The sequence below is a fragment of the Budorcas taxicolor genome, chromosome 15, assembly GCF_023091745.1.
Source record: "Budorcas taxicolor isolate Tak-1 chromosome 15, Takin1.1, whole genome shotgun sequence".
Classification (NCBI taxonomy): domain Eukaryota; kingdom Metazoa; phylum Chordata; class Mammalia; order Artiodactyla; family Bovidae; genus Budorcas; species Budorcas taxicolor.
In genome coordinates this window covers 74,786,457-74,805,225 of record NC_068924.1, presented here as the reverse complement: position 1 = coordinate 74,805,225, position 18,769 = coordinate 74,786,457, and the positions used below count along the sequence as shown (strand labels likewise).

The 18,769-nt window shown below is 48.8% G+C and overlaps 1 protein-coding gene across 1 annotated transcript in view; it reads left to right on the top strand.

Moving 5' to 3' along the window:
• The first annotated feature begins 6,149 nt into the window (after positions 1-6,149).
• LRP4 (LDL receptor related protein 4) overlaps positions 6,150-18,769 on the top strand; it is a 53,390-nt gene continuing 40,770 nt past the window's right edge. The window contains exon 1 of the mRNA XM_052652323.1: positions 6,150-6,245. Coding sequence (XP_052508283.1) covers positions 6,194-6,245 — 52 coding nt within the window. The 5' untranslated portion in view covers positions 6,150-6,193. The remainder of the gene's footprint in view (positions 6,246-18,769) is intronic.

The following is an 18,769-nucleotide window of genomic DNA, read 5'->3' as shown; positions in this document are numbered from 1 at the left end:
CACACGTTATGCATGTAGCTAAGGACTAGAAATAAAATGTAAACAATATATTAGAAAAAGTAGACTTTAAAATTTATGTCATTTAAAAAAAAAAAACACGATTTGAATTATCCTACTAAGTTATGAGTTCCTGGAAGTCAGAGACAGTCTTCATTCATCTTTCAATTTCCAGAATCATGCACAGTGCGTATTAAACACTTCTCCGCCTACTTTAGATTAAAAGCCTAGAAAATGAAGGCCATCCAATCCATGGGACTTATGATTGCCTCACAGGAACCAATTCATGAAACAAATGCATTAAATAAAGAGGCCAGCAAATGGCAAGGCATCATTGAGAAGATTAAAAATCAATCAGACAGCATTGGCATCTCCTCCCTACACCTAAATACTACGTGTGACAGATCATCACAGCTTAAGAAATACCCAGAAAAAAAGCAACTAACTCAACAACAGGTGTAGAGATCATGCTGCCTATAGACAGGAGAACTAGTTTAGGAAGATGAAAGGGAATCTACTAGGAATCACCAAATAAACTCAGGATATGAACTGGACGTTCCCAAAGTTTAGAATCTCAGGACAAAAAGCTGCAGTTGGTGTCTATTTTTTTCTCCCCCAAGTCATCTTCTATATTGTCACAGAGTTTATTGTTCTAAAATTGAAATTTGACCATGTTACTTCCTTACTTTGAAAATACTGCTGACTCACCGTTACTAGGATGAAGCAAAATTCCTTAACATGCAGACATATATATTCCTTCACAGTCTGGCTGCAGTCTAGTTTTCCAGCCACTATGCCATTCACTCTTTCCTACACACGTAATTCTCTTGCCATACCTTCCTTCCCACTCACTATTCCCAAACATACTGAGCTCATTCACACCCTCTTGCTTTGGGATAAGCTCTTCTCTCCATCTAGAATGTACCTCTTCCACATTTTCTGCCTAGTAAACTTGTACATAACACTTCCCTGGTGGCTCAGCAGTAAAAAAAAATCCACCTGTAATGCAGGAGACTTGGGTTCAACCCCTGGCGGGGGCGGTGGGAAAAGGGGGAAGATCCCCTGGAGGAGGGCATGGCAACCCATTGTAGTACTGTTACTTGGGGAATCCCATGGGCAGAGAAGCCTGGTGGACTACAGCCTATGGGGTCACAAAGAGTTGGACATGAGTGAAGAGACGGAGCTTGCACCCATGCAAACTCTTACACATCCTGTAAGACTTTGGCAAAATGGCACCATCTCCATGAATTCTTATTCAATCTCCGATATAAAACAGAGTAAAGGCAATGAGTAAGGACAAGGCACATGTAGGGTGGTAAGCTCTGAGGCTATGACACTGAGCTGAGAGTGGCCATAGAAGGGTCTGGGGAAACAACATTCTAAGTAGAGGAGATGGTTTGAGCAAAAATTGTGAGAAATGGTAGTGTGTTGCAGAGCTGAAAGAAAACCTGTGTGCCTAGCGCAGAATGAACGAGGGGAAAGGTGGTCACAGAATTAAGTGGGGGGCAGCTCATGAAGGACCTCAAAGAACATGTGAGAAGTACAGCCATTATTCTGAGTGGAGCCATTATTCTGAGTACAGCCGTTATTCTAAGTAGGAAGCATGGGATGGTTTTTAGCCTAGTAATAATATGATCTGATTTGTTTTTTAGGAAGTCACTGTGCTGCTGTATAGAAAATGAATTATAAGGGGGCATGTGTGAAACAGACCATTTACAGAGATGTTTGAGTCACGGTTGTTACCAATGAGTATTTATTCATTGGTCCATTTGTTTATCCACCATTCTAAATTCAACTTTGCCTCTGAAATTAGCAAGATGTACTGAGATGTTTGCTGCAAAAGCTCTACTTATATGTATCAGGTATGTGACTATCAAGCTTTCAGGAGATTTTTTTAAAAATGTGCTAGGAAGTCCCATTTTTCAGGATGTGCCCCAAGTTACACCAGGGAACTATCAGCCATGGTACTCAGATCTTGACTCAAATACTACTGTTGACTCGGAATGTGAAAAGTGTTGGTGCTAGAAAGGGTTTTGTGGAGCATCTGGAATTAAAGAAAGCCAAGAAATACAAACTGGACTATTTCTTTATGCCTCTTCTCTTCTGGTCTCTAGTAGTAGCTCCGTGAACCTAGATAAAAGCATTTGCTGTTGCCGTTTAGTTGCTCAGTCATGTTCGAGTCTTTCGGGACCCCATGGACTGTAGCCCGTCAGGCTCCTCTGTCCATGGGGATTCTCTAGGCAAGAATACTGGAATGGGTTGCCAAGCCCTCCTGCAGGGGATCTTTCCCACCCAGGGATCGAATCCGTGTCTCCTGCATTATAGGCGGATTCATTACTGCTGAGCCACCAGGGAAGCCCAGATAGAAGCATACCCATTGCTAAAAAGTTACTGAGATTTTTCTGTAAACCCTACAGACTCTTTCCTGGCTCAGGGCCTTTGTACATACTGTTCCTTCTGCCTAGAAGACCCACCCTATCTACTCTTGGTCTTGTGAATCTTACTCAGCATGAGCGTTGTGCCTCTGACAAGCCTTCCCTGAACCCCCAAATCTAAACAGGCTCTGTCCATTTCCTCGAATACCGATAGCATTTATAGCTTTAAATTCATTTGTGAGATTATTCTTTTAATGCCTCGGTATACTTGTAGCCTCCCCAACTTAGACTTTAAGTTCCAGGGATGCAATATATCTAGTTACCATTGCTTCTACAGTGCCTGGGACATAAGATATTCATAATAAATACTCCCACTAGGTGAGTCAATACTAGTAATAGCCAACCCTGGACAGATAGGTATGAACTCTTCAGCTCCTTTAGTTGTGCTTTCTCTTGTTTTCCATTTTATAGCTTTAAGGTCTCCCTCCTCCATTCACACAAGAACGTGATTCCAGCGATGGGGCAGTTTTTTGCAGACTCATGTTCTTGATTTTTTTTAACCAAGGTTTCTCAACCTCAGAACTATTAACATTCCAGGCTGGATAATTATTTGTTGTGGGGAGAGATATCTTGCCTATTGGTCTCTGTTCATGATTCACCAGTAATACTTGCTCCCAAAAATGTCACCAGGTATTGCCCCATGTTGGCAAAAATCATTCCTGATTGAGAATCGCTGGTTTAAAGTGTGAAGTGTCAAGCCTTTTACTCTCTTAGAAGAATTACTTTTAGAATTCAGGTTGTCGAATGATGCATGGGTTAGAGGAGGATTCTACCAACCCAAGTGGATCAAAATAATGCCCATTTCTATTTTGTTTCTGTAGCACTTCCTGTGTGTCCTTTGAAAAGGCCATTTAGTGATGGTCTAATTCAAGGCAATGTTGTGACCTTTGAAATGCAGTCCCCTGGTCCAATCTAGAAGGATGAAGGAAAGGGGGGTGATGTTTCTGAGGAAACCAATGTCTCTGAGACCCCCTCTGGCATTGCCAATCCCCTACAACTTTCCTAGGGGCATGTCCCAGAGGACAATAAAAGGGAGACAAACAGCCCATTCTGGCATGCTTTTCAGGATCTCTCACTACAAACAAGAAAGTCTGAGAGGCCTGGTAAAAATAAATATGGCTTAGCCCTCCTGGCACAAGAGCAGTTTCTGACAGCCAAGACTTAACTCACCCTAGGGGGTGACCCAGCCAGGGACCATGCACCAAGTTCGTTTCTACCCGTTGATATTCCCAGTGATTCACAGCAGCCGGGGACGGCCCTGTACACCAGGACTGTGCGGAACCATGGAGGAGGAGGACTGGGAACGCACACAGAAAATGCAGTCTCCTGAGCCTGAGTCAGAGGGGGACAACCAGCCTCCCTGCTCCTCTTCAACCCCAGAAAAACAACACAAACCATGCCTTCTGGAAAGGAACCTGTCTTTTGAATACAGAGTGGAAACTGTTTATAAATTCTTAATCCCCTGACACTGAAAGTATGGTGACCGCCTGTTCTGGATTTTGGGGGACAAATGTATTCATTATACCACATGTCCTCAGTTTTCATGTGGGGAAAAAAAAAATATGGCCTCCAGAATCACGAGGTCTTCCTCAATAGGTCAAAAAGCAAGCCTTCATAAGCAACATATACTGAAACCCTGAGACCAATGAAAGCTGCATCAAAAATGTTGTGGGGAGGAGGATTGAGAATCAGCCTCTACTTTTCACTTTTTTCTCCTTGGATTTTAGGCTAAGATGACACAGGTCTTAAAGGTTGACTGTTTTCCCGGCAGTAAGATCAAGTAAACCTGATCTGACTCGACTGCCGCCATCAGACAGCAAGAAGAACTACACACAGATAATGCCTCAGTGTTAGTTACCATGGTGACGTTAGTGCAACCACATTTCATCTGTGTAAGAATTTCAGGCAAAACAGAATAGAGAAATATTGGCTAAGAAGTAGTGAATACCGCATTTCTTTCTTGCTATTGCAAACTTAATGTTAGCTTTGGTCAAATATGATAATTGGAAGTGAAGCCTCTGAAAAATTGCAGACAAGCAAGGATGAAATGGTGACCAATCCATTGGAGCAATCTCCTAATCTCTTGGCGCTGTACCAAATTACTTTCCCCTCGGCTAACATGGGGCATTTGGGGCTTCCTGACTCTATTTACTAGTGAGAGGAAAGTGGTTTAAGAAAATCGCTAATGATCCAAAGGCAGAAACTGCTGGCATACTAGCTTGGATAGAAAAATGGTATACAGGACCCTAAGGAAGCTCCAATACTTAGGCCACCTGATGCAAAGAACTGATTCATTGGAAAAGACCCTGATGCTGGGAAAGAATGAAGGCAGGAGGAGAAGGGGACGACAGAGGATGAGTTGGATGGCATCACCGACCCAATTGACATGAGTCTGAGTAAGCTCTGGCAGTTGGTGATAGACTGGGAGGCCTTGCGTGCTGCATTCTATGGGGTCGCAAAGAGTCGGACATGACTGAGCAACTGAACTGAACCGAAGGAAGTCAGGGACTTGGACAAAAGAAGCAGGACAAGATTCAACCTAGAAAATGGAAGGTGGTAACAAAATTAATCCATATTATTAATATATGCTGGAGAGAGGCACAGGCCACAAAGCGAAGACAAGAGAGAAATTTACAACTTTATATACTAACCCCAAAGTTAAACATTGCTAGAAGGCTCTAGAGACTGGAGCTGGGAGGAGGCTGAGGTCTCTGAGAGGATACCACTGCAAGTAAAGACTTAACTTCCTTACCCCCTTCCTTCCTTGCCAGGATCAGAAAGTCAAAGAAGGTGAAGAGGCTAACCACGCTGATTTACAAAGACAGCGAGGAGGAACTACGTCTGGGCCAGTTCTGCCTGAGCTGGGGCGACAGGACCCAGATAACCACCTCAGGAAATGAGTACATGAAAAGGGGAGGTCGTGGAATTCTTTAGCCCTCGAACAACGCTGCCTAGACTGGGGGCCCGGGTGGCGGGGGGGGGGGGGGGGGGGGGGCGGGGGAAGGGTGGGGGCGGAGAAAAATCTCAGAAAAGGAATTTTGACAGTGAGAACGCTAGTGAAGATGCAGCGCTCCAGGCCCCCTGATGGCCCTTGTTTGATGTCCGTGAAGCCCGAGAGGATTATGCATTAGCAAGCGCTGCGTATCCTGAGACATCAATAAAGTCTGGACTCGGGGCCCGTAGGGGGGCCGGGGTCACGTCCAGGCGACTCGGGTCAGCTTGGGTGCACCACTCTGGCCCAGAACTAGAGTGATCGGGGATCCGAGAGTTGCCGCTACGATGACACCTTTTTTTTTTCTAAGTTAAGGACATCAGAGCAGTAGTAACGGGGACAGTGCGTGGGGTGGGTGGGGGGCTCTCTCGAGGGCTAGGAATGTGGGGGTGGCTTGCAGAGGAACTGGGCCAGCGCTGGAGGCGCCGGCGGGTGGGGTCCGGGGACCGGGAGGCGGGGGCCGAGGGCGGGAAGGGGCCGGGCCGGCGCGGGGGGCGGGACCAGGCGCGGTGGCGGTGGCGGGGGCTGCGGCGCTGGGGGCGGGGCGGCAGGGCCCGGGACACCCCCCTCCCGGTCCCCTGGCGGGGCGGCTTCGGCTCGGCCCGCACTGGAGGCAGCAGCAAGCCGGAGGCGACCGGCGGGGCGCGCCCGCAGCCGTGGACCGGGACGCGGCCCCTGAGCGGGGAACCTCCGCCGATACCCTCCGGCGCGCAGTCCCGCGGGAGCCGGCGGGACCCCCGGGCCGGCAGGGAGCGCCGGCGGCGGCACCATGAGGCGGCCGTGCGGCGCGCTGCTGCTTGGCGCCCTGCTCTGCGCACACGGTAAGCGGCGCCGCCGCGCTCGCGCGCACCCGCCAGCCGGGAAAGTTTGTCCCCGGGCTCCGGCCGCTGCAGGACTCAACCTTCCGAGAGCTGATCGACGCGGGCTGGGGCCTGAGAGCCCCTCGCCCTCTCACTCCAAGCAGTTCGCCCGGAGATCGTGTGCCGGGGAAGGGGACCGGGAGCTCTCCACCCCTCCCCGCCCCCGACTCCTCCAGCCCGAGATGGGGCAGCGGCGACCGAGGAGCTCCCCGGGCTCGGGTCTGGGCCAGGCTGGGTGGAGGGTGTGTGTGGGAGGGGAGAGGTCGGGGGAAGATCCAAGGCGTTCGCCCCCTCCTTCCCTCGCTGCTCTTTGAAGAGCTGGGGCGCTTCCCGTTTCGGGGTGACCCACGGTCTCTGTGTCCTTGGTGCGAATGAATGTGTGCGAAGAAAGGGAGGCGGGGAAGGATGGTCGCTAAAGCACAAATTGTGAATAGTCTTCCTTCCAGGGTCCGGGGTGGAGGGAGGTCTCAGGAGGATTGCGAAGAGAGGCTCCAGTGGAAGCTGAATACTTGAGCTCAGGGGATTCCTCCCGATTCGAGGAGCAGCTGCTCGGACTCCGGACCACGCTCCCGCCGGGGTCCTTGGGCACTGCTCGCTCGCAGCATCCGCACTCAGCGGTGTTTTGGGTTCCCTCTCCTGGCTGTGACCAATCAGTTTCTTGCCCTGGATCCTTCCCGGAGGAGGGGGAGGGGGAAACAGGGTTGGGAAAAGGGGCAGAGGAGGGACAGAGGGAAGAAACTGCTGGAAGGCTCCCGCAGATCCGTCCTTGCTGGGACAGGGGGGCGGGTGTCGCCGAACCTCACCAGGCAGCCCCCCACCCCACCCCCGGCCCGCGCGGTGGCCCTCGGGGGAGCTGGAGGGGTGGCAAGGCGACTGCTGCTTCATCTGCTCCTCATTAATAACTTGTTTGGTGCCCGAACGCAACTGTTGTGTGCGATGACGGCTCCGGTGGAATCTGTTTCTCGGCAGCCGGCTACGATCGTGGGTGCACCCCGTGATTTAGCAGCTGCCTCTAGTTGGTGCCCGAAGATCAAAGAACTTTGATCTTTGAACCCCAACCCTATTCACCCCCCTCTGTTCGACCGAGGTGTAGGGGGTGGGGGCCGGTGGTGGTGGAATCTGAGTCTTCGCATTCTCCCCCCGCCGCCGCCGGGATGAGGCGCTGGACCGGGTTCAGGGTGGTGGGGACTGGAGACCACGGCCTCCTAGCCGATTCTTTCTTTAACGTCAAGGGAGCGCGTGTGGAAATAGTGCAGATTTCGGAACTTGCCTGGCAGGGCGTGGAGATGCCTGAACACTTGTTTTAAAGATGGGTTTACCTCCCAAATCCAAAACAGAGTTCTCTGCCTGTTATTTAGACAACCAGTGGGTTTTCGGTGACTTTTTCCATGCCCACCGAGCGCTTAACTCTTCTCCTGGAGTAGCAGCGCGGCCACCCCGTTCCTCTCTGGACTGTCCTCTCCCCCTCCGGGGTTCTCTCCTCGAAGGTTATTTGTAGCCTCTTTGGCGTGTTGGGACAGCGGCCCTACTAGGGTAGGAATGTAGCTGCTCTTCCCACCGCATGGGCCCCTTAAAGGGACAGCTATGCTTTTTGGGGGCTTTTCCCCTTCGGCTGCGAGGCAAGAGGAGGGAGCTTTCCTCCCTGCCCCCTGGAGGAAGTTTTGAAAAAGATCAAGGGAAATGGCATGGCACTGAAGGAAAAAGAGAAGGCGGGGGTGGGGGTGGGGGGGCACGCTAAAACGGATACCGACAAAGCCAGAGAGGAGATTGTCGCCTTCTGCCCTGGGGAGAGGGGAGCTGGAAGGTTCCCGGCGGAGACTGGCCAAGAGGATTTTATTGCTCCAGAGCTGTCAAAACTGCATACACTACATCTGCATTGAGAACCCGGGTAGAAAGTTGTGTATATTCTGTGCGTCACAGAAGAAGGATAGGAGGGCTCTTGGTCACTCTTTGGGTTCTTTTCAAGGTCAAGATATTTAATGGAAACTTCAAGGCATGGGAGGCTCTCTGTATATGTGCCCAAGGACCCTCAGTGGCACTAAGATCTAAACTTTGCCTAGCCTGCTGCTGAGCCATCCTCAGAGGCTTGGAAGGGATAGATTCATGGTTCACCAGTTCAACAGTCACTCAACCAAAAATACCTATGTTCCAGGGGCTCAAGGAGAAGTCAGTGTGTCATAGTCGATCCATTAGACAGATCTGACCTCAACTAGGAATGAATTCAAGACACTAAAATTCAAGGCACTTATTTGGATGCTGCTAGTACTTGGGACTTTTCCTAGAGCCTGTGGGATTGGCCTGAACCTGTGTAATACTCCTAAAGATTTTTGGAAGGAAACTTGATGACTGGTAATAGCCCTGGGAATCTTCCTGTTGAGGGTTAAGGTGAGGCCTCGGACAATCCACCACCATTTGGAGAGTGGAAACCCTTTTTGTCTTGGAGCTCTCTTCCAGGTAAGCCTTGGTACATAGAGGGTTATTTGTGAGGCTGAGTGACAAAGAGTGGAGCTGAGACTGGTCTCCTTTCCATCTGGTGTTGTCACGGTGCTCTGTTGACCTTGTCCCTGATCTTACTGGACTTGTGAAAGATGCCTGGCTTGTCACTGATTTTGGATTTCCTCTTCTGTACCCTGCTGAGTATCAGATAACATCTTTGGGACTGGCACATGATATTAAGAATGACAGGTGCAAGGGAACTGAGTAAGGCCTTGTCTGATACTGAGCACACTGGACTTGCCCATCTTCTGGGCCAGCAGAGAACACAGGACATTACAGAGGACAGGATGTTTTACTAGCCTTTCTCATTCTTTCTACGGGTTGACTGCTAATCTTGATCCCTAAGAAGAAGGAAGATGGGAGAGGCTGGCTATGTTGCTTCTCCTTTGAAGGGAGGGTCAATCCTAGGGGCTTCCAAAATAGGGGCAGAATTTTGGAGACTACTTTAAGAAGTAGTCTTGTCTTTTTTTGTGTTTGGACACATCTCGTAATTTCGTGACCGTTCCATGCCCGTGACCTACTAGGTCCGTTAGCCTGTTCCAGCCACGGTCTCTACATTCCTTGACACAGTTTAGCTACGAGTTTTGTCACAGGTGCCTAGACATGGGGCATCTGGCCCCAGACTGTGTCTGGATTACCATCTCATCTTCAGTACTGGAAACCTTTCTCCCTTTCTCAGCCTGGTGGGATTCAGTGTCCCAGGAAAGATTTCATGCCGACTGGTTGGCTGGCAGAGCCAGGGTTTGGCCCTATAAATAGCTCTGGTGAATGCCTGTGCTTGCCACTCTCCTTCCAGCTTCGAGCAGACAGGGTCAGGTTGTTTTTCCCCAGCACACTCAGGAGCATTCCCTGAACTGGGCTCTGCACCCATTCATTTGTTCATTCATTCCCTGGATACACATTTGTCAAGTGCTAATCTAATCCCTGCATGCACAGCTCCATGATCAAGAAGTGCAGGCAGTTTGAATCTTGGCTTCACCATGTCTTGGTGATCCTGTATAAAACACTTGATCACCGTGAACTTCAGGGTTCCTATCTGTAAGGAAGGGGCTGGAATAATAATAAACTATCATGCAAGGATCCTGTAAAAATTAAATGAGAATAGTACGTTCAAATCATTCAGCACAGAGTCCCACAGATAAACGCTGGTTGTTAGCTAGCGTGCTTGCAGAAATGGATTAGAGATGAGTTTCGCCTTTGGACTATGGGAATCAGGCAAACAAGTAGTTAAACTACAGTGTCATGTGCTAAAATGGAGGCTCAGCCCTTCATTCATTTAAGCTGGGTTTTGCTCCCTTTTTTTTTTTTTTTAAGATCATGCCCCTTCTTTCCCTCCTTGAACCCCTAATGAAACTTGAGCATATTTCTCTCTTATCCGCACTTCGGAAAAGAAGCCTGTGGAGCTCTGCTGCGAGTCTAGCGGGCTCACGCTGCCTCAGTCCCCCTGGGTCAGAGCCTGGGAGGCGGGGCTTTCCTCTGAGAGCATCCCCGTGGTCGGGGTTGCAGCCAGCCTTCTCGCCCTAGGGTTGCTGTGACCCTGGGTGAGGGGTTCTGGCTGAGGTTTCCTGGAGCTGCAGCCATTTAGACTTCCAGGCTCTCCCTCCCACTGGCCTGGGAAAGGACAGGCCCCAGAGCTCCTAAGGTAGTACTTGCCCCAATTTGGGGGCCGGGCCGCTGTGGGGCTGCCTTCGTTCAGGACTACTGTCTTCAATCCGGAATCCTGTTGGCATGCGGGGAGAATAGATTGGAGTCTCAAGCCCACGACCCAGCCCCCAGTCTCTCCACTCATCGAGTTTGACCCCTGTGGTCTCTTTGTTTTTTCCATTTAAGTTGGTGCCACTGATGTGATGGTTGGGGGGCTGGGAGGCTGCGGAAAGTTGACCGTAACCAAGAGCAGCCGGTCCAAAGAGCTGATTCTCCAGCTTTCCCGGCAGTCCTTTGACTCCATTTTCTGGTCTGCATTTTTGATTTAGCAAGAAGTAAACATCCTTGGTGCCCTTGGGCACCTTTTACGCCCTTCCGAGCAAACTTCATTCTTTCACGGCACGTAGGCATTCCCATCCTCACTCACAGCTGAGTGGATCGCCCACCAGCTGCCCTGACACCCTGCTCCCTGCTCGTTCAGGTTAGAGTGAGGAGGGGAAGGGCGCTGCCTGAGCCCCAGCTGAAGAAAGCCTCGCCGGGGACTCGCTGCAAGCCCAGACACAGCCCACCGGAGCTCCCCCCCTCACCTCTGTGCAGAGCCGGGAGGATCGGAGGATTGGAGTTGCAAGCAAAGCCGGAAACAAAAGCCTGGGAGCAAACCTCCCATCTGGCGGAGAGGCAGCACAAAGGTGCAGCTACATAATTTATCACTGGAGGTTTTCTGGGGCTGGGGAAGCTCCTGGCCCTAGAGCCTTTTGGTGGGGGAGAGGGTCCCCCACCACCTCCCATCTGGGTGAAGGGCCGGGCAGCTAGAGTAGAAAGACACCTGATTAGCAGTGAAATAAAGACGCTTCGAGGTTGGAAGGAGCTCCGGTGATCTCTCCTCGCTCAGTTGTTCCACTTCCTGCCCAGCCTGCAGGGCAGGGGGTAGGGGAAATGCTCCAAATAGTCCCCTCCATGGCCCCAGCCTGGGGAGCTGACTGTCACCATGGCCTGGATGAGGACAAGAGATAGTTTCTCTGTTGGGTTGACTATGGCCTGCTGGAAATCAAATACAGATGCTGGGTTCTAATAGCCATACTTCTAGCAAATAAGGGCTTCCCAGGAGGCTGAATGGTAAGGAACCTGCCTGCCAAGCAGGAGACGTGGGTTCAGTCCCTGGATTGGGAAGATCCCCTGGAGAAGGAAATGGCAACCCACTCCAGTATGCTTGCCAGGAAAATCCCGTGGACAGAGAGCCTGGCAGACTGACAGTCCTTGGGGTCGCAAAAGAGTCGGACACAACTTAGCAACTAAACAACAGCAAGAAAGCAAATAAGAGAGGGGAGTTTCTTTGTCTTTCCACTCCACCACCAACCCCCCCTCACCCAACCCCACACTTACCTGCTGTTTAAACAAGAAATTTCAACCACAGGCTCAGAGAAGCAAAAAAAGTGAATGGCTTTAAAATATACCTCCCCCAAATGAGAATTTCTGCTCCTCTGGGAGTGATCTCTGGTGACCATTTTTGCATAGCAAGTTGGGACATGTGGTCCAAAAATGATAAATGGGCTTCTGGGGCAGTTAACACTGGTGAGTCTCTTTTCTGTATTGCTGGCGCTGTGATAAGTGTTAGCATGTTTTATCACATTTACTCCTCACCGTATCCTTACTAGGAAGATTCTGTTAGATTCCTGTCTTATAGATGGGAAGGTAAGGCTTGGGCCATTTGCTGTCACACAGCTAGTGAGTAACTGCCCCAGGATTTGAACCCAGAGCCTGAGGTGTTAACCCTCTAATCCACACTGGCTCTGAGAACAGACTCTTTTATATATAAGCTAAACCAGAAGACCCTGCTCAAGACTGGCCTCTATTTTATCTCAGATTGACTTCTCCTCTCTGTTTTCAGTCTTCTCAGAGAATCCCAGTGCGTAAAGAATTACCTATCCGGTGCTTTTTTTTTTTTTTTTTTTTTTTTTTTTTGATGGAGGGAGGCTTTAAAAAGCTCCCAGGAGATGTGGTTTGTTGCTCTTTGAAGCCATGTGTTCTCCTGTGGGCCTTGGGTTTTGAGATGTAGGGGGAGGGGAGAGCAATATTCTGAGCAGCCTCTCAGTGAGCACAGCTGCCTCCAAGCCCTGCTGGATTTGTGGAGTCTTGTTGACTGAGCTCCTGGGCCGGGTGAGGAGACCTCTGCGGACCTGTATGGAGACATAGCCACATTACTGGCTTGAGAGAGAAGACGCAGATGAAGATGGTGGTATTAACAGCAACAGCAACAAAATAATAGCTGCTGTGATGTACTTTGTATGCATTATTTCATTTAAACCTCCTATCAACCCTATGAAATAGGTGCTACCACCACCCCCATTTCACAAAAAAAGGAAACTAATCCTCTGGAAACTAATTGCTCTGAAATTTAGGTCCTAAATGCTCTTTTCTATTCTTGCCTCCTAGGAATTGGTTGATGACAGATTAGGTAAGGATAAAGGATGCCATGTACTTCAAGCTCCCCCAGAGAAGGGCCGTAAAGCAGGACTGTGGTCACAGGACTCTCCCCCGTCTCTTCCTGAGGCCGCTTATGCCGCCAACTTAACACATGGGAGCAGCACTGCAGCTTGGCAGACAGTCGAGTTTTTAGACATCTCAAGCCCTGAAATATTAGGGCTTAATCAAGGGGTGGCTGGATAAGACAGGCTGAGTGAGTCAGATTCTGTAATAGTAAAAGTAGGCGCTGTCATTTATTGAGAGCTTAGTATATGCTAAGGGCTTTTTATGAATTAACTAATTCAATTCTCATAACACCCATGTGCTCTTATCCCAGTTTTCCAGATGAAAAGCTAAGGTAGAAATTAAATAACATGCCCAGGTCCAATGGCCAGTATCTAGCTTCATTTTGTTCCCATGTTCTTGACACCATGCTCTTCTGCCTCAAAACTTTGGAAGTTGACCATTAAAGATGTCTTTTCTGTGTTTGAAACTGGCAAGAGAGGACTGAACTTGCTGGGACTGATAGTCACGTGTCTTGTGGTGTCACTTTTGAGAGGGCCCTCGAGGAGAAGAGTTTATCAGATAGATTTTCAAACCAGGTAAGGTTGGCCTCTAGGGATCTAGGGACAGAGATAAGGAAAGTTATGGATGTCAGTAACAGCCTGATAACACAGCGAATGAAAGGAACTCTTGTTGGAGAAAGGAGTGAACTTATACTTTACCTGGATACAAGTAGGTAGCCACCTTAAAAAGAAGATTCTTGCTTTCTTGAGTATAGGGTAAGTCAGAAATAACCACTTTTATTTCTCATGTTCTGGGCTTCCTCTTTTCCTCTGACTTCAGCTCTCACAGGATTCTCAAGGGATTTGTCATTTTTTTCATTTTACAAACTTATATGATCCACACTACATGCAAACATTGAGCTACGCACTGAATACAGATACAAAGCTCCATATCATACAATTCCAACTGCCAAGAGACTTCTGGTCTAGCAGGAGAACAGTGGTCCCACAGTGGGCTAAGTGCTGCCATAGAGGAGACTCCAGGGGCCCCTGGGCACAGGGCAGATGCTTTCAGTTAAGTCAGGCTCCATGGATCCAGGTGGGGCAGCATCAGGAAAGGGTTCACACCCTGGCCTCCTGCTGCCAACCATTTTCCTTGTTTGGTATTGGTTCCAGAGTTTTCTTTGTGTGCAAGCTCTGTCCTCTGTATAGAAACCCGGGTCTCTCTTGACTCCAGGTATCTCTTGGGTGAGACCAGATCCATTTCCATGTGGCCTTTGGCTGTTACCCCTTTCAGCTATGTCAGTTTTGTCTTGCGGCGTGGGCCTCCCTTTCAGTGGGAGATACTTACTGAGTAACCTGCCCAAGGATTGGTTTCTTGATTGGCCTGGATGTAGTTTAGGGTCATTTCAAACAACTTATCCTCATTAAATAAGGTTTGTATCTTCATCATGGCTGCCAGTTGATAGAAAAGAAGACAGCATTGGAGAAAAGAACAGTGTTTAAGAAAACCATTCCTGGTGGCCCAGTGGCTAAGACCTTGTGTTCCCAAGGCAGGGGGCCTGGGTTTGATCCTGGTCAGGGACCTAGATCCTGCATGTTGCAGCTAAAGAACCTGCACGACAAAGACTGAAGATCCCAAATGCTGCAGCTGAGACCTGGTACAGCCAAACAAACAAATAAATATTTTTGCAAAAAAGAAAAATGTCCTTCACTTATATGAGTGATGCTGTCTCACTTCCCCACTGTAATCACTCCCATGATGTGAGAGCTGTCGTGTCCCGATACACACAGGACAGCCCTTAAGCCTTCTCATTTCTGGTTCAACTTGAAAAAGCTGCTCTGTAGCTGTGCATAGTCACTGGACACCTTGAGCCTCCAGTGAAGGTGTGGTCCCTCCTGAGCTGAGCATTCTGTGAAGTGGTGAGGAGCAACGCCTCTCCCACTTGAGTGTGCCTCAGTGAGAAGCTTTACTGAAAGTCCGGTTGCCGAGACCATAGTAACAGAAGAATATTGGTCTAAGGATCAGAATGGGGCTGGCCTCCTGGCTCTTCTGCTTAACCTGTGACCTTGGCCAAAGCAGATGACCTTACCTGTTAAAAGGGTACGACTGTAATGATTAAATGAGAACACAAGTGTGTGTGCAAAAGTAGCTTGCATGCTGCTAAGAGACACCGCAGAACTTAATCATTTGCTGTGTGAAGTCCTATCTTTTTCCGGACCAACACAATAGTGAGGTGCTCATTCAAAGGACTAGGGTTCCATACTCTCCTTGCTTTGCTACTTGACCTTAGAGCAAGGGGAATAGGCCTTTAGCCTTGGCAGTAGCCAGAAGGAGAGGTCACTGCTAGAAATCCATAAACTCGCTGTGCATTTGCTAAATGCAGAAAGAAGGATTTGGAAATCCCAGTATTACCAATTCCCTTTTTGGATCTCAGAGATTTGGAAACTCTCGTAATAGTAATACCACGTATTGGGAGGCAGTATCACGAGGGGATTAAGAGCAGAGGGTCTGGAATTGACCTGCCTGTGTGTGAGTGCTGGCTCCAGCCCTTAGTATCTGTATGACTTGTCAACAGACTTCTCCTCCCTAGGTCTCAGAGTCCTCACCTGTAAGATGGTGATAATAATAACAGACACCTCCCAGGACTGTTGAGAGCCTTCAGTGAAGTAGCATAAGAAAAGTATTTGGAGAGCACGTGGCAAATATTCAGTGAGTGGTGGCTGTATTTTTACAAAGCTTTTGCCGTGTGCCAGCCCTGTGCTAAGAAGTTTACATGGATTTTTAAAATTTAAAACATTTTTAAAAAAGCATTTATTTATATATTTGTCTGCACGGGGTCTTATTGTGGCACTGGGATCCAGTTTCCTGATGAGGGACCAACCCAGACCCCTGGCACTGGGACTGCAGAGTCTGAGCCACTGGACCACCAGGGAAGTCCCAGATTATTTTGTTTAATCTTTACAAAACCCTTTGTGGTAAAGCTATTGTTATTCCCATTTTATGGATGAGGAAACTGAGACTCTGGCATGAACTAACTCGCTCAAAGTTGTAGAGTTAGTGGTAGAACCAGGACTTGAACTCCAGCCTCTCTGACTCTGGAATCCGTGTTCTCTCCCATGTTCCACAGTATCTGGTAGTATAAGCAGATGGATGTCTCCCTTTTTTTTTTAAAAGAAAGCAGTGAGAAAGTGGTAGGTAACATGGCTGAGATTTGAGTTAACCTCCTAGGAAGGCCTTATGAGCACATTAACATGTATCCTAAAAGCTGGATTACCGGATGATCAGGGAAAGGGAGCACTTTGGGAAGAGATCTTTTCCTTGTTGAACAGCATTAAATTGAAGGTCCCATCCCCTTTACGGCCAAAGTAGACTTGCAACGTGGCTGGGAAATAGTGTTCAAGGCCAGAAGCACCGGGGAGCGCTCTAACTGAACATTTCTTGAAATGAAGACCACGGCTTGCCACCCGCAGTCATTTGTTTCCTTTCTTCACTCACCATTCTTTTAGTTAAAAAGGGTTAAAAGCTGTCCTTTATGATCACAGCCAGGACTCGAGTGAAAAGGCAGAATTCCACCTCCCAGGATCCCAGAAGGGCAGCAGTTGTCCAAAAGAGCTGAGTCTTGGAGGATAATGTGTCTGTTTACTGTATGAACACCCAAGCCAAGAGTTTGCCTGTCGCCGGCTGCCTGACCTTCACATGCCGACGTTCAGATGTTGCTCTGACAGGCAGGAAGTCGTGCCTTTTCAACAACCAACTGGATGCCCACCGGATGGAATGCTTTGTTTCGAAGTCTGCAGGGGGAAGTCAGGACTTCTGCTATCACTCAGCCGAAGGGGGTTGGGGAGGCTAAAAAAAAAAAAAATCCCCCGAAGGCTCTTCTTTGCCTACTGAATTCCTTTATTTTTTTAAGATTTACTTATTTATTACTTTTGGCTGTGTGGGGGCTTTTCTCTAAGAGTTGTGAAGTTGTGAGCAGGGGCTACTCTTCCTTGCAATGTGTGGGCCTCTTACCATGCTGGCTTCTCTTGCAGGGCACAGGTTCTAGGCACAGGGGCTCAGTGGTTCTGGTGCACAGGCCCAGCTGCTCCGCCTCATGGACAATCCTCCTGGACCAGGGATCGAACCTGTTCCCCTGCATTGGCAGGCAAATTCTTAACCACTAGCCTGGATTTCTTTTGACTTGCATGTGGCCTAAGATGCTGTTGTCCTTGATCCTGGTACTCAGGTTCTTAGCTTCAAGGCCTTTTAGAAAAGAAGCTAGCCCCCAAATCCTCATGTCCCCACACCTCCAGCCTGCACTTCTGGAGCATCCTTGGTGTGCCCAGGCATGGATCAGCCTCTCCCACATTCCTCTTCTCATCCAAGAGAAGAGATCTGTGACTTTTTTATACACCAGGCTAAGGGGACAATACATGAACGTGAACTTCCAGATGTTCAAGCTGGTTTTAGAAAAGGCAGAGGAACCAGAGATCAAATTGCCAACATCCGCTGGATCATGGAAAAAGCAAGAGAGTTCCAGAAAAACATCTATTTCTGCTTTATTGACTATGCCAAAGCCTTTGACTGTGTGGATCACAAGAAACTGTGGAAAATTCTGAAAGAGATGGGAATACCAGACCACCTGACCTGCCTCTGGAGAAACCTGTATGCAGGTCAGGAAGCAACAGTTAGAACTGGACATGGAACAACAGACTGGTTCCAAATAGGAAAAGGAGTACATCAAGGCTGTATATTGTCACCCTGCTTATTTAAATTCTATGCAGAGTACATCATGAGAAACGCTGGACTGGAAGAAACACAAGCTGGAATCAAGATTGCCGGGAGAAATATCAATCACCTCAGATATGCAGATGACACCACCCTTATGGCAGAAAGTGAAGAGGAACTAAAAAGGCTCTTGATGAAAGAGGAGAGTGAAAAAGTTGGCTTAAATCTCAACATTCAGAAAACGAAGATCATGGCATCTGGTCCCATCACTCCATCGGAAATAGATGGGGCAACAGTGGAAACAGTGTTTATTTTTTGGGGCTCAGACTTTATTTCTGGGGGCTTCAAAATCACTTCAGATGGTGACTGCAGCCATGAAATTAAAAGATGCTTACTCCTCGGAAGAAAAGTTATGACCAACCTAGATAGCATGTTGAAAAGCAGAGACATTACTTTGCCAACAAAGGTCCATCTAGTCAAGGCTATGGTTTTTCCAGTGGTCATGTATGGATGTGAGAGTTGGACTGTGAAGAAGGCTGAGCGCCGAAGAATTGATGCTTTTGAAATGTGGTGTTGGAGAAGACTCTTGAGAGTCCCTTGGACTGCAAGGAGATCCAACCAGTCCATTCTGAAGGAGATCAGCCCTGGGATTTCTTTGGAAGGAATGATGCTAAAGCTGAAGCGCCAGTACTTTGGCCACCTCATGCAAAGAGTTGACTCATTGGAAAAGACTCTGATGCTGGGAGAGATTGGGGGCAGGAGGAGAAGGGGATGGCAGAGGATGAGATGGCTGGATGGTATCACTGACTCGATGGACATGACTCTGAGTGAACTCCAGGAGATGGTGATGGACAGGGAGGCCTGGCGTGCTGCGGTTCATGGGGTCGCAAAGAGTTGGACACGACTGAGCTGAACTGAAGGGGACTATGGTACTTAACACAAGGTAGCACAACTGGTCAGGGGTCCCAGCTCTGTCAGCTCCAGGTCCGGAGCTTTTTCCTCTTCCCCTCCCTCCCATACCTTCTCTTCTCCATTCACCCCCTTACCCTGATCGCCTCCTTGGTATGGCCCTGCTCCCTGCTTTGTGTGGTTAGCAGTATTTCCCAACCTTCCATTTACGTTTTAGGCTGGATAACTTATTTGTTTGGGGGCACCTGTCCTGTACA